The sequence below is a fragment of the Pangasianodon hypophthalmus genome, chromosome 7, assembly GCF_027358585.1.
Source record: "Pangasianodon hypophthalmus isolate fPanHyp1 chromosome 7, fPanHyp1.pri, whole genome shotgun sequence".
In the NCBI taxonomy this organism is placed as follows: Eukaryota; Metazoa; Chordata; class Actinopteri; order Siluriformes; family Pangasiidae; genus Pangasianodon; species Pangasianodon hypophthalmus.
Genome location: NC_069716.1, coordinates 11,322,876 through 11,338,597, shown reverse-complemented (window position 1 = coordinate 11,338,597; position 15,722 = coordinate 11,322,876). Strand labels below are relative to the sequence as shown.

At 41.3% G+C, this 15,722-nt stretch overlaps 1 protein-coding gene across 11 annotated transcripts in view; it reads left to right on the top strand.

The window, feature by feature from the left end:
* The window catches only part of LOC113542749 (spermatogenesis-associated protein 13), a 71,852-nt gene that overhangs the window by 25,866 nt on the left and 30,264 nt on the right, over positions 1-15,722 (top strand). For 9 of the 11 annotated variants that reach the window (XR_003404347.3, XM_026940469.3, XM_026940462.3 and 6 more), the window contains 4 exons: positions 4,915-5,094; positions 6,220-6,309; positions 9,780-9,980; positions 11,263-11,442. Coding sequence is in view for 10 of the 11 variants with exons in the window: in XM_026940469.3 (XP_026796270.1) it covers positions 4,915-5,094; positions 6,220-6,309; positions 9,780-9,980; positions 11,263-11,442 (651 nt within the window). In the remaining variant the exon portion in view is untranslated. The remainder of the gene's footprint in view (positions 1-4,914; positions 5,095-6,219; positions 6,310-9,779; positions 9,981-11,262; positions 11,443-15,722) is intronic. The other 2 variants (XM_026940463.3, XM_026940466.3) reach the window with 1 other exon arrangement.

Sequence of the window (15,722 nt, the reverse complement as noted above, 5' to 3'; positions counted from 1 at the left end):
TTGTTTCCATTTTGTTTTCCTGTCACATTCAGATCATGATTCTAAAGTGCCTTTCTTGCATTTTTAGAACAATCAACTGTGAAAGTTGTTGCATGAAGGACATCAATTTATTCAGTATGTTTAATGAAATTCTAGGATTCTGTAAGAAAGAGTAGCATCAGAACCATCTGATCAGTATGATCTTGAAACAGCAGCACCTCATGTTATTCACCTGACTTAAAGTTTGGTTTGCTGAATGACTAATGGAAAATGGCTAATGTATAGATAACAGAGATAGGGTTGCTGAATGGCTAATGGATATGGAGAAATGCTTCTCATCTGAATACATGTATGAGTATGGATTGAGTTACAGATAGACTGTATAGTGAATAGTCTGGGTGCAATTGAAATGTTTTATGACTCCTTCAAGAGACCAAAATCACCATTTGGTGCTGTATATCATGGATCATGACATCAGGAATGCTGTGTAGAGTTTTTATTTAGTAATAGGCAGTAATCATGGAATTAGGGCTGGAATATGTGAACCTAATCTAAGCAGTTAAAATATCTGCTCCTGGCCTTTTCAGCTTTTTTCTCTGGTCAGACATGGTTGATCCAGTATACTGGATTAGGCTTTGCGTTTTGATTAGACTTCAATTCAAGTAAAATTCAAGAGCAATTATAAGGAACCAAGAGAAATGGGAAAATATTCTATGTACTGTAATAGCAGATACATCTACAGTGAATATAAAAATTACAGGTTTTTGCAATGTAAAAAATTAAACCAAGGAAAAACCAAGATAAATCAGATCAAAACTATATATATAGTTTTGATATGGTAGCAACCATATGTTTGTGAGGTTATTTAGCAGCCCAGGTGCCCCACAGCTGAAAAAGTTAATGCTGGCTACGATAAAAAGGTGTTAGAACACACAGTGCATCACAGCTTGCTGCATATGGGGCTGCGTAGCTGCAGACGGTTCAGAGTGCCCATGCTGACCCCTTCCACTGCTGAAAGCACCTATAATGGGCATTTGAGCATCAGAACTGGACCATGGAGCAATAGAAGAAGGTGGCCTGGTCTGATGAATGATATTTTCTTTTACATCATGTGGATAGCCAGGTGCTTGTGCGTCGCTTACCTGAGGAAGAGATGGTACCAGGATGCACTATGGGAAGAATCCAAGCCCTCGGAGGCAGTGTGATACTCTGGGCAATGTTCTGCTGTGAAACCTTGGGTCCTGACATTCATGTGGTTATTACTTTGACATGTACCACCTAAATAAACATTGTTGCACAACAAATACACCATTCTTGGCAATGGTATTCCCTAATGGCAGTGACCTCTTTCAGCAAGATAATGCACCCTGCCACACTGCAAAAAATGTTCAGGAGTGGTTTAAGGAACATGACAAAGCAGTCAGGGTGTTGACTTGGCCACCAAATTCCCCAGATCTCAATCCAATCGAGCACCTGTGCTGGACAAACAAGTCCGATCTATGGAGGCCCCACCTCGCAACTTACAGGACTTAAAGGATCTACTGCTAATGTCTTGGTTCCCGGACACCACAGCACACACGGTCTTGTGGGGTCCATGCCTTGACGGATCAGAGCTGTTTTGGCAGGGGGACCTTCACAATATTAGGCAGATGGTTTTAACGTCATGGCTGATCAGTGGATGGATTGTTCTTGCTGACAGTCTGATCACATCCTGCACTGGTATTATTTGTCACCTGAATTATGGTTGCACTTCTATTTTTCCTTGCATATCATGCCAATGCATGAGTATTATGGTCATTGAATGTGTATTTTTGTGCACAATTTCCAGTCCTATTTACTGATATATACCAAATTAGTCACTGTTCCTGAAACAGTTAATTAGTCTGCATACCAGATGTCCTGCCATTTATGGCACAATAATGAACCCTCTTTTAAAGTCACATAGATGTTTTAGGACTTTCATCCAAAATCAATGTCAGCTAGGCATGCTCAACTTTTTTGTACTGTACATGCCTGTAACAAACAAAAGATGGGCAAGGAGGAGACGGGAATCGAGTGAACGTAAACGTAACGTTTAATCATAAACATAACATAAAACACAAACACATGACACATGTGCATCTCTCTCTCGGCGTCTCCAGCCGCTCCTTTATCCCTCTCTCCCACTGATTAGCCAACTCAGTGCCAGGCCTTTGTCCTCACAGCCTGGCCCCTTCCTCCTCCTCATCACACTCCTCTGCAGGCAGCTTCAGGCCTCCGGCCTGACGAACACCCCCTCCTCCCCTCTCGGGAGGAGCAGTGCTGCCCTTCCGGCTGTCATTCGGCCGGCCGGTCCTGCATCCTGCGAGCGAGAGGAGAGACAAGAGGAGGAAGAGGGGAGAAAGAAGTATTGAGCAGTAGAAACAGTAAGAGGGTGCGAAAGGAAAGAGAAAAAAGAAATAACTGGTTCCCCAGTCCCCAGACTCGCTGTCATCTGGCTCCTCGGCCAGCCAGGAAGCAATCCCCCACAGCACCGGGCGCTGGGCTTCCTGGCGGATGGCTACAGCTACTCCCCTTTTTAGGTGGACGGCAGTCGCACCTCTGCCTACTGGCAGACGGCAGCGGGTCCTCCCTTTTTCAGGTGGCCGGCAGCGATTCCTCCCCTTTCATGCGGATGGCAGTGACTCCTCTGTTCTCTGGCAACTGCTCCAGCACCACACTTCCTCGGAGCCGCGATCCTCCTGCAGCGGCGAGGGCTCTCTGACAGGCGCCCTTCCTCCTTCCTGGGTTTTGGCACCAAAGTAACAAACTTCAAAGACCGGCAAGGAGGAGGCAGGAACAGAGTGAACGTAAACGTAATGTTTATGATTAAACATAACATAAGCATAACGTAAAACACAAACACATGACACGCATGTGTCTCTCTCTCCCTGTGTGTCTCCAGCCAATCCTTCATCCTTCTCACCCACTGATTAGCCAACTCAGTGCCAGGCGTGCATCCTCACAGCCTGACCCCTCCCTCCTCCTCGTGACAGTTCCATAGAGCATAGGAAAATGTTAATTGCTTATTTGTATCATGCAGTAAAGCTGTCTGGAAGAATCTGCACTTGGTGTGTTTCTCCACTCATTTATTCAGGTTTTTCCTTTAACCTATCACCTATCTGTAGTTTTGTAACACACAAATTTTGCACTGCGAGTTTATCTTTGTGACTGTGGTTACTGTGGCAGCTAGAAATGTTCATAGCAGCAGGGCTGGATCAGATTTGGCTAGAGATATTGAAGGCACTGCACAAGGTTAGGGTTATGTGATTTACATGTCGCTTCAGTGTTACTTGGAGATCTACAGCAGTGCTTTTGGACTCGCAAACTGGGATGGTGTAAATGTTTCAATTTAATGTATCAAATACAGGGAACTCCTACTCCCAGGAAAAGTCTTTGCCAGGGTCCTGTGGGGGAGATTCTGTCACAGTTCAGTCTAGGATTTAAGATTTACAGTGTGGGTCGCCCTGTCTGTGGAACAATGGACCAGCTCTTTATTTTGCACAGCTTTTTGAGGGGTCAATGGAATAAGCTAATCCAATCTACATGTTATGTGGATTTGAAGAAGGGTTATAATTATGTGCTTTGACTGTTTTTGTGCAAGGTACTGAAAGAGTACAGGGTGTCTGGGTCACTTTGTTTTGGTCTCTATATGAGTACAGTGAGAGTTGTGTCTGCATTCATGTCATTAGGTTGAAACCATTTAAGACGGAGCCATGGTTGTAGAGGTGTCCAGTAAGCGGTACTAGATGGCAGTTATTTGCGAATTATGTTTTCTTGGCATCGTCCATTGGACCTCTGACACACTTGAGCATTTCGCTGTTGAGTTTGAAGCCCCTCCATGTCCGAGGCCATGGTTATCTCCCTTCAGGTGAGTGGAGAGACCTTGCCCCTGGTGGAGGAAATAAGTTGGGATCTTATTTACAAGTGATGGAGAAGGAGAGCTTAAGTGACAAATGGACTGAGTCAGTGGCAGTTATATTCACTGAATGTTATACTCACTGAATTGGTCTGTGGTGGTCAAGCAGAAGCACAGTTTTCAGAATAAGCTCTTTGTTCACTGGTCAGCCTATGTCCCTTTCCTCATCTATGGTCATGAAGTGTGGGTAGTAACTGAACGTACACAAATACAGGCAGAAGAACAGAGGTTCCTCTGCCATGCTTGTTCTCTGTGATGGGGTGAGGAGCTCAGCAATCCAGGAGAGCCTGGGAATAGAGCTGCTGCTCTTCTGAATCAAGATTATAAGATAAAGAACAGACATTCTTTAATTAAAAAGCAACAACAATAAAGAGACAACACTCTCAGAGGCCTCAAAGTCAAATAAACATGGATCTATTTAAATTCATGATCAAGAGTATCAAAAGTTATAGAAGTTAATCATTTATCATGTAGTACTGGAAATGTATCAAGCTTTCAATACCGCATGCAACTGTATTTGGCAGAGGAAACAGCACTTCGCTTGGCGTTATGATGTTCCTTGCCTATGCCATGTTCTTTATTTTCCGATGTTGAGACACACTGTTGCACATTAGATCTTGTGCACTGAGCTGCCACTTCTGTCATGATTTTCATTTAAAACTTTTAAAACATAACTCTGTATACCTTTAACTCATTCTTAACCACACTTGCATTTTGGGTAGAACATTTTTTTAGAATGTTCCTTGAATAGTGTTCTTGTTCATCCTACCCCTTATATTCTGCTCTTTACTTAGCAATAAATTGCCCATTAGCTCAGACCATCTCTTTTGAATCTATAGAAACATATCTTCATCTGAGTTATTAATAAATTAGACAATGTTTATAAAAACAAGCACGCAAAACCTTGAGAAAAGTGTAGCCATGTATATGAAGTTTTGTACTGACTCCAAAAGAACATGAGGGTTAAATTGATTGGTCTTTGATTTGTTCCTCTTCAGCTGATCAGCGGAGGGTCCATTGTCAGCGCTGAGGCAGTATGGGATCATGTGGCTATGGCTGACCGCGAACTGGCATTTAAGGCAGGAGATGTCATTAAGGTCCTGGATGCCTCCAACAAGGATTGGTGGTGGGGGCAGATTGATGATGAGGAGGGTTGGTTCCCAGCCAGCTTTGTGAGGGTAAGCCTGGCATCCATCCAAGAATTTGGCATGGCAACATTTTTTCAATGTTTGAATGTCACTGATAATTCACAGTAATCATTTTGATGACTTACGTCCTCTGTAACAGTGATGCAATGAATCTTTTTTTTTTTTTCATAAAAAAATGAAAAAAAAAAAAGAGTACGTTTGAAGGTGATGACAAGAGGGAAAGACTTTGAAGCAGGTCTTGACCCATTTTCACCTGCCCTATCCATCTGTACTTCTATTCTGTTATGTTGACCCCAGGGACAGCCAAGTGCAGCAGTTTGCATCCCCATATTTACAGTCGGGTCCATAAGTATTTGGACAGTGACAATTTTCTTAATTTTGCGTCTGTACACCACCACGATGGATTTGAAATGAAGCAATCAAGATTTTATTGAAGTGTAGACTTTCAGCTTTAATTCAAGTGGTTTAGCAAAAATATTGGATTGACCATTTAGGAATTATGGCTATTTTTTACATAGTCCCTTCATTTTCACAGGCTCAAAATTAATTGGACAAACTAACACCACACTAACTAACAAACGCACCTTTTATATGAAGTTATATTAATGTATTCACAGGTTTTCTTTTTACAACACAGGAGTGTTTATTAATAAAGAATATATTTCTTGTGTGCCACACTTGCATTTTAGTCCCAAGTTTGTTGAATGCTGTGTTTTTTTTACAATTTGCACTATTTTAAAGCACTTTTAAACCACAATTTGCACCACAAAAAGAGTGCATTTAGTAGGTGGTTCTAGGCAGGGATTGTTTGTTGAGCTACGGCCTTTTGCATTTTGTGGCTGCATCAAGTCACACTTTGTACTGTGCCATATCATGTATATACATCTGTCCCTAAATAGTTTGCTGCTATAAATTTTAATTTGTCTTTGCAAACCTTTATACTTGACAGTACAGTATTTTTCTAATTATTTCACACTAATCATAACTCAGACTCACTTTGACAGTAAGCTTATGAAAAGTTAAGGTATGCATTGGAAGACACTAACAAAAGGTGAAGACTAAAACGGTTCCCGATTCAATTTCATCTCACTTACCCATCTTCATTCCTAGAGGACCATATTGGAACAAAATGTATTTTTGTCATTCTTTCCCAAGGTTGATCCTCACCCTCCTCAACCCCAAACAAAACAGGTTTTCTATATCAACCCTATAGCCACTCGAAGGTTCCAAATCACAACAGCAAAGGTGCGTTTTTATCAACTTTCCTCAAGTGCCAAGAGTTTGTCAAACACGTCATGAGCATCAAACCAAGTCAAATGAAGATCATGCTTTTAGTGTACGTCATGATAAAGCTTGTAGGCTTTATTCCAAATAGAAACCTTCACTATAGTTACACATTCGTGATGTGCCTATTTTGGATGCAACATTTAATATAAATATGACTTGGAGGCATCTCCTTTAGTGTGTGTTTGCATTTCCATTTCATTTGTATGTTTGCATTGTAGCTTTAGAATTTGAAGGTGTTGTTAGCCAAATTCTGAGTTCCATGTTCAGAGTGTGTTTCTTACTTAAAATGCTATTTGTTGTTGCACTGTTTTCTAGTGCAACCAACAGAACCCTGCTGTGGCTAAAAGTACTTCTAGCAATACTGAAACACCTGGAAATGTCTTGGTTGATACAGAGTTTTAACAGTTACAGCTGTCTGTAATTGCTAAATCCCCAAATTAATACTTAATTACAACATGATTTACAGTACCCTCCAAAAGTACTGGAATGGCAAGGCAAAATTCTGTGGTTTTTGCTATGCACTGATGACATTTGTGTTTAAGATCAAAAGATGAATATGAAATGATTTAAAAATTTCAGCTTCCATTTCCTGATATAGAAATCTAAATGTGTTAAACAACTTAGAACATGGCACCTTTTGTTTAAACCCACTCATTTTTCAAGAAATCAAAAATATTGGAACATGTGACTAACTGCCCAGCTTTGCCCTGTTAGATTGATTTAAACCATTAATAGCTCTGAATGTCTACTCTTGATTTGAGCCTTGGGTTTTGCCTGTGAAGACCGCATTTGTTGTTAAAAAGGATAAACCAACATGAAGACTCAAGCTGTCTATGGGAGAAAGCAAGCCATTTTCAAGCTGAGAAAAGATGGAAAATCAGAGCAATTGCACAACCATTGTGCATAGCCAACACAACAATCTGGAATGTCCTGAAAAAGAAAGAAACCTCTGGTATACTAACAACCAGACATGGAACAGGTTGGCCAAGGAAAACAACCACAGTTGATGACAGAAACATTGTGAGAGCTATAAAGAAAAACCCAAAAACAAGAATCAGTGACGTCGCCAGCAAGCCCCAGTGGGCAAGGGTGAAGGTATCACAATCCACCAAGAAGACTTCAAGAGCAGAAATATAGAGGCCATACCACAAGATGCAAACGACTCATCAGCAGTAAGAATAGGAAGAACAGATTGGGATTCACAAAGAAATACAGAGATGAGCCACAACAGTTCTGGAACCAAGATTAACCTCTGCCAAAGTGTGGAGAAAGAAAGGATCTGCTCATGAGCCCAAATATATTAACTCATCAGTCAAGCATGGTGGAGGTAGTGTCATGGCTTGGGCTTGCATGGCTGCCTCTGGAACAGGCTCACTATTTTTTATTGATGATAGAACTCATGATGGTAGCAGCAGAATGAATTCAGAAGTCTACAGAAACATTCTTTCTGCCATTTTACAGAGAAATGCATCAAATCTAATTGAGAGGAACTTTGTCATGCAGTAGACAATGACACAAAACACACGTCCACAACAAAGGACTTTATCAGGGGAACAGTGGAAGGTTTTAGACTGGGCAAGTCAATCACCAGACCTTAATTGAGAATGCATTTCACCTCCTGAAGAGGAGTCTGAAGGGAGAAACCCCTCAACAAACCACAACTGAAAGAATCTGTAGTACATGTCTGGAAAAGTAACATAAAAGAAGAATGCAACAGTTTGGTCATATCACCAGGTCACCAGGTTGATGCAGTTATTGCAAGCAAGGTATATGCAATCATATTCTACAAGCCTAGCTAGGTATTTCCATTTCACACTTGTAAAAATAAACCCATTACTGATCATTAGTCACCCTTGGGCTCATCTTGGGGTCGTAACACAAGAAATGAAGGCTGAAATTATGATCTGATCATTATTTCTATGCATATTATCCAACTCTTTACCAGATAAACCTGAATGTTAACTGGGTATAATTATTTTCAGGTGAAGTTTAATTGTTTAATGAGGGAGGGTGTGGCTTAAAGTGATTAACACCCTATATAAGGTGTGCATTATTATTAGGCAACTTCTCTACCTCAGGAAAATGGGCCAAAAAAGAGATTTAACTGAGACTGAAAAGTCAAAAATTGTGAAATGCCTTTCAGAGGGAGGCAGTACACGGCAGATTGCAAAAATATTGAGGCATGACCACTGAACAATCAAACGCTTTGTTATGAGTACTCAGAAGGGATACAAAAAACATGTGGAGAAGAAAAGGCGCAAGTTGACTGCAAAAGACTTAAGAAGAATAAAACATAAGGTGACCAGGAACTCGTAAGCCTCCAGTGCCACCATATTTCAGAACTGATTTCTGAAGACTGATTTCTCAAAGGTTTTATGGACAGATGAAATGAGAGTGACTGAAGATGGACCAGATGGGTGGGACTGTGGGTGGATCACTAATGGGCACAGAGTACCAGTTAGAGTGAGGCACCAGCAAGGTGGAGTAGGGGTACTGCTGTGGGCTGGTATCATTAATAATGAGCTAATTGGATCTTTTTGGGTTGAAGATGGACTGAAAGTCAACTCACAAACCTACTGCCAGTTTCTAGAAGACACTTGCTTCAAGCAGTGGCACAGGAAGAAATAAGCAACATTGAAGAAGGCCATGATCTTTATGCAGGACAATGCTCCGTCACATACATCAAGGTACACCACTGCTTGGCTAGCCAACAAAAGCATCAAAGATGACAGAATTATGACCTGGCCCCCTTCCTCACCTGACTTACATCCTATTGACAATGTCTGGGCCAGTCTCAAGCGTGAGATTTACAGTGAGGGAAGACAGTTCACCTCTTTGAACAGCACTTGGGAGGCTATGGTGGCTGCTTCAGCTAAAATTGATCGTGAACAGGCAGTTATTGAAAAGAAAGGTGGCTATAATTCCTCACTGAATATTTTGAATTTTTTTGTTAATTGTTTTATTTTATGTTAGTTATTTGTTAAATAATACTTTAAGACTGAAAAATAAACAGGTGAAAAAAAAATGATTTGACATTTAGTTGCCTAATAACTGTGCATGCTAATAATTTCCCCTGAGAAAAACAAATCTCATTTATTCTTTGTTAAACAAGTAAACATTTAGGATCAACTAAGACCATTGTATTTGTTCACCATTAAAATTAAGCTGAGAAATACCATTTGCCTTATAATTGTGCACACAGTGAGGTATATAGCAAAAACAATAGAATTGGCCTTGCCATTCTAATACTTTCGGAGGGGACTGAATAATTTTTTGAGTATGATGAAAAGAGGGATGTCTTGTGCTACCCAAGGCAACAGAGTGGATATTAGATTAGTCTGCTCTTTTCTTAGTTTTAAACAGGATAGGAAAAATGTGATGGGTCAAAGTCATATTTCAAGTACACACTTCATTCCTCTTGCACATAGCTGTGGGTGAACCAGGAAGATCGTGCCATAGAAGCAGCTGAGGGCAGCAGTGAGGTCCAGAATGGGCACCTGGATGCAGGTAGTGACTGCCTCTGCCTGGGTCAGCCTCTCCAGAACAGAGACCAGATGAGGGCTAACGTCATCAATGAGATCATGAGCACAGAACGTCACTACATCAAGCACCTGAAAGATATATGTGAGGTACTGATCATTCAAATCATCTCCCTTGCCCCAAACTGACAAGTGATTAATCAGTTATCAATTATATTTGCTTTAAATGGCATAGTGGTAATTTTGTTAACTGGTAATTTTGTCCAACTGTAGCTCTGACTAAGACGTGTGTAGAAATGTGAGTTAAGTAACTGTGTTTGCATTTTCTTTAAATTTAGCATTGTTCGATTTTGTAAAAGTTTTTATATTACTTTTTGGTCTGTTTTTGGTGGTCTGGTTTATATAGTTATATACAATGTATTGAATCATTCCTCTCTTCAGTCTGTTCCTAAAACTGAATATATGCTAATAATTACACATGTACACTCACTGGTCACTTTAATTGGAACAACTGTACCCCTGCTCATTTGTGCAATTATCCAATCAGCCAATCATGCAGCAGCAGCTAAATGCATAAAATCATGCAGATACAGTTCAAGAGCTTCATGTAACGTTCACATCAAACAGAATGGATAAGTAAATGTGATGGTTGTTGGTGGTGTGTATTTCAGAAACTGAAACTGCTGATCTCCTTGAATTTACACACACAGCAGTCCCTATAGTTTACACAGAATGGTGCAATAAACAAAAAACATCCACTGAGCAGCAGTTCTGAAATTGGAAATATGCCCTGCCTACCTTTATTTGTAATGTAACCTAACCTACTTACAAAAAAGCAGCATTACTTTCAAATTGTACGTTTACAGTGGGAAATAAGTTTCAAATTTATTTGTCATGTGCAAAAAAATTCAGGGATAATTGTACATTGAAATGCCTAGTGTGAGGCTCAGGTGCTCTACAGCTGAGCAATACAAAAAATATACATCAGAAGATAAGGGGGAAATGGGAAATAACAGCATCATCCGCAACAGTTTGTCTCATCACTTGAGAAGTCACTGGCAACATCTTACGGCTCTTTCTGGACTATCCAAACATCCCCACATACACTCTGGCACACGTGCACGCACAAATGTAGACATACTGAAGAGAGGAATGATTAAATATACAGTGGACATTGTGTATGGGAAATGTATGGGAGTTTGAGCAGGCTAGTCAAGGCCAGTTTTTCATATAGTCCATACAGTCTAAGATCTGTCTAAGAGCACACTCCAAATTATTCTGATTTTGCTTATATCTAAGTCACGTTGTTCAGTTGATGTAAGTAGTTGGTTTTCTTCTTTTTATGCTCATACCTGTCATTGCTTTTTTGAATGAGAATGTGAATAAATTTTAGTTTTTATAAGTGAAGATCTGAAATATTTCTCGTTTTTAGGGTTACTTAAGGCAGTGCAGAAAGAGGATCGACATGTTCAACAATGACCAGGTAAAAGTCATTTTTGGAAACATCGAGGACATCTATAGATTTCAGATGGGATTTGTTCGGGATTTGGAAAAGCAGTATAACACAGAGGAACCCCATCTGAGTGAAATAGGTCCATGCTTCCTGGAACATGTAAGCGTTTTAATGCACCCCTACCTAAATTTTCACTACCATCTCATTAATGTATGTGTTGAAACTACATAAAAATGCAGGAGTGCAGGAATAACACTTTACAAGGTTTTATAATTAGCATTGTTTTTAGCTATTACACTTACTGTTTTTTCATCCAAAGCAATTTCATGATACTAATTCATGATAGTAATTTCAGTGTGCTTTAAGTTTTTCTATCTTGAATTTATTCTCTACTGGTAAGATAGGATTCTGACTTTTGTGTACTACCTACTTGACTCAGTTAGATCTTGATTCTTGCCACTAGAATTGTTGTTGTATATTATTGTTGATTCTGTAATGATGCTTGGAAATGTCTGTTGGTCTAGTTCTCTCAGGCGGCTAATCAAGAGTAGTTTCAGTCTCCCTTAAGGTGTGAATTGTGGGAAGGGCTTACTAAGATATATTGAAGGTTGTCCGCAACACTCAGAAGCATATTCTGCAGTGGTTAGACACATAAACATAGATAGAAAGTGTCAAGTTAAGTAGTGTTTATTTCTTCTTTTTCAGCTAAGTGTTACCAGTTCCCTCTCAGCCCTATTTTCACTAACCTCACTCCTGACTAGGCTGCAGACATATGCCTCAAATCCATCTCTGTTGTAAGCTCTCACTGACCCAGAAGCTCTCATCCACAAACCAGAGGCTGAACTACCAATAACCTCATCTACCCTCCTCTGTTGTCTCAGTCTCAATCAGTGGTGGTAGGTGGGCTCTGGAATTGCCAGTCTGCTGTAAAGAAAGCTGATTTCATCTCAGCTTTAGCTTCCCATTACTCTCTTGACTTTCTGGCACTAACTGAGTCCTGGATCTCTCCACAGAACTCCGCTACACTGGCTTCCCTATCCCCTGCTTATGCTTTCTCTCACACTCCACGAGAAGCTGACAGGGGTGGTGGTACAGGTCTGCTGTTGTCTTGGAGATGCTGCTTCACATCTCTCTCATGTCTCATCTCAACATCTCATCCTTTGAATTCCATGTAGTTACAGTTATCTCCCCAATCAATTCTCATCATTGTCATCTCTACTGTCCTCCTGGTTCCCTAGGGGACTTTCTTGAAGAAATGGACATGCTCCTCAGTCTTTTCTCTACCAACAGCACCCCTCTTACTGTCCTTGGAGACTTCAACCTCCCCTCTGACAAGCTCTGGTCCTCTTGCCATCTCTTTCTTCTGCATTCCTTCTCCTTGATGCCCTCCCACACACAAGGGAGGAAATACTTTGGACCTGGTCTTCAGCCGCCCCTCTCCAGCTACAGACATCAATGCTACCCCACTCCACAGCTCCAATCATCACTTGGTATCCTTCACATCACCCTCATTATCCTGTCTAAAACCAACTATCAATACTTCTCTCCCACTCGTCGAAACCTTCACTCTATCTCCCCTTCCTCCATATGTTCCTGCACCCCATCATCCCTTCCAGACCCTGACTCGTTTTCCTCTGCCACAGACACTTTCCTCTCCTCACTTTCCTCATCCATGGACCTCCTCTGCCCTCTACCGTACTAAACCCAGGAAGTTTTCCTGCCTTATTCCTTGGTTATTGGATGTGTTACACAGCAATCAGAGAGTATTAAGAACAGCAGACAGAAAGTGGAAGAAATCACAACTCAACACATATCTTGCCTCTTACCGTTCTCTCCTTTCCAAATTCTCATCTGAAGTGACTTCTGCTGTCTAAAAGGAAAAGCTGGAAACCTCTGCACAAGATCCTTGCAAGCTCACAACATCTTTCCTTCACTACTCAACCCACTGTCTCCTTCTACTCCGTCCTCCCTAACTGCTGAAGACTTTGCCACCTTTTATGATGGGAAGACTGAAAAATCTGCCAGACCTTCACTTCTATCCCGGCTCCTACACTAAACACTCAGGATATCTCTCTTCCTTCACGGGCACTAGCAACAGAAGATTTCCTGCAAGTCATCTTGTCCTGTAATCCTACCACCTGCCCACTGGATCCAATCCCTTCCACAATGCTCCAGACCATCTCTCAAGACCACCTCCCCTTCATCACTACTATCATCAATGGCTCCATAACATCTGTTCATGTACCAACTGCATTCAAGAGAACAAGCATTATTCCCATCTCAAAGAAACCCCACTCTGGATCCCTCTGACATCAGCAACTACCAACCAGTATCACTTCTCTGTTTTCTTTCTAAAATCCTCGAACGAACTGTCTACAATCAACTGTCTCTCTGTCTCTCACAGAACAACCTCTGAGATCCTAACCAGTCTGGCTTCAAAGTGGCACTTCCCACAGAGACTGCCCTTTTGGCCTTAACTGGGGAGCTACATGCTGCTAGCTCATCCAAACTGTCATCAGTCCTGATCCTCCTCAACCTTTCAGCAGCTTTTGACATGGGATGCTCTTTGAACCACGAGATGCTCTTCTCCAGCTTCATGAGTCTTGGAATTCGTGGTGCAGCATGGCAATGGTTTGCTTCCTACCTGGAAGGTCGGTCATATCAGGTGACATGGAGGGAATCCACATCTGCTCCCCACAGACTCTCCACTGGTGTCCCAAAAGGCTCAGTACTTGGTCCTCTTCTGTTCTGTCTCTATACTCAATCTTGGTGCTGTCATATCCTCACATGGGTTTTCATACCACTGCTATTCAGATGACACTCAACTCATCGACTCCTTTCCTCCCTCAGACACTCATGTGGCAGACATCTCATCAAAGATGACAGCTCATCAGCTGAAACTTAATCCCAGCAAAACTGAACCACTGTTCATCCCAGGTGATTCATCCCCACGTCAGGATCTTGCGATGTCCCTGGACAACTCTCTGATCTCACCTTCGGTTACTGCATGCAACCTTGGGGTAACCATGGACAATCAACTGTCCTTTTCCTCTGACATTGCTAATCTGACACACACACGTCGATTTCTCCTTCATAGTATCAGAAGGATTTGTCCATTTCTATCCACACTGGACTACTGCAACTCACTCCTGGCAGGTCTGCCTCTGAGCGTCATTCATCCTTTGCAGCTGATACAGAATGCAGCTGCATGACTGGTTTTCAACCTTCCTAAGTTCATCCAAACCACCCCATTGCTACGCTCCCTCCACTGGCTTCCTGTAGCTTCCCGCATAAGATTTAAACACTGATGCTTGCCTACAAAGCCAAAAATGGACCAGTACCCACTTACCTCAAAGCACTTATCACAAGCCACACTGCACCATGTTCCCTCCAATCCTCTAGCACTGCTTGACAGGTCCCACCATCTCTCAGGGTGCAAGGAAGGCATGCATCAAGGCTCTTCTCTGTGGTGGAATGAACTAGATGTTTGAACAGCTGAATCACTGGCAGTCTTCAAACGATGTCTATAGACTTACTTTCTTCATAAAGTACTTAAATTAGCACTTAAAAAAACTATGACCTAGTGAACCAGTAAGAATGTATTTACTGATAGAGATTTCAAACAACTTCTGTAAGTTTCTCTGGATAAAGACATCTGCAAAATGCCATAAATGTAAATGCAAATAGTAATTATGCATCACATAATGTAACTTTTTTTCTGAGCTTTTGTTAACAGTGCACCAACAAAAAAAGCAAACCATATAATTGAAAAAAAAAATCATAGACTGTGGCATGGTTGTTGGTGCCAGATGGCCTACACAGCAGTATCTAGAGTTTACACAGAATGGTGCGAAAAACAAAAAACATTTAGTGAGCAACGGTTCTGTGGATGGAAATGCATTGTTAAGAATGGTCGGAGGAAAATGGCCAGATTTGTTCGATCTGTCAGGAGGATATAGTAACTTAAATATTCTCTCTTTACAACCATAGTGAGCAGAAAAGCATGCAGAAAACATGCACAAAACATTGAATCTTGAGGTGGATGGACAGCAATCTGAGGCTTTCATGGGCACAGGCTCAACCAAACAATCACCTGGTCTTTTCTTGTCTTTAACTGTCCAGGTTCTGCGAGTCTATGCCCATGATAGCCTCAGATTTTTGTTCTTGGCTTACATGAGTGAAACTTGAGTGGTCTTCTGCTGTTTGTAGCTCATCTACCTCAAGGTTTGATGTGCTATGTGTTCTGAGATGCTTTTCTGCTCACCACGGTTGTAAAGAGTGCTTATTTGAGTTACTATAGATTTCCTCTCAGCTCAGACCAGTCTGATGATTCTCCTCTGATCTCTCTCATCAACAAGGTGTTTCAGCCTGCAGATGTTTTTTGTTTTTCATACCATTCTGTATAAACTGTTGTGTGTGAAAATCCCAGGAGATTAGCA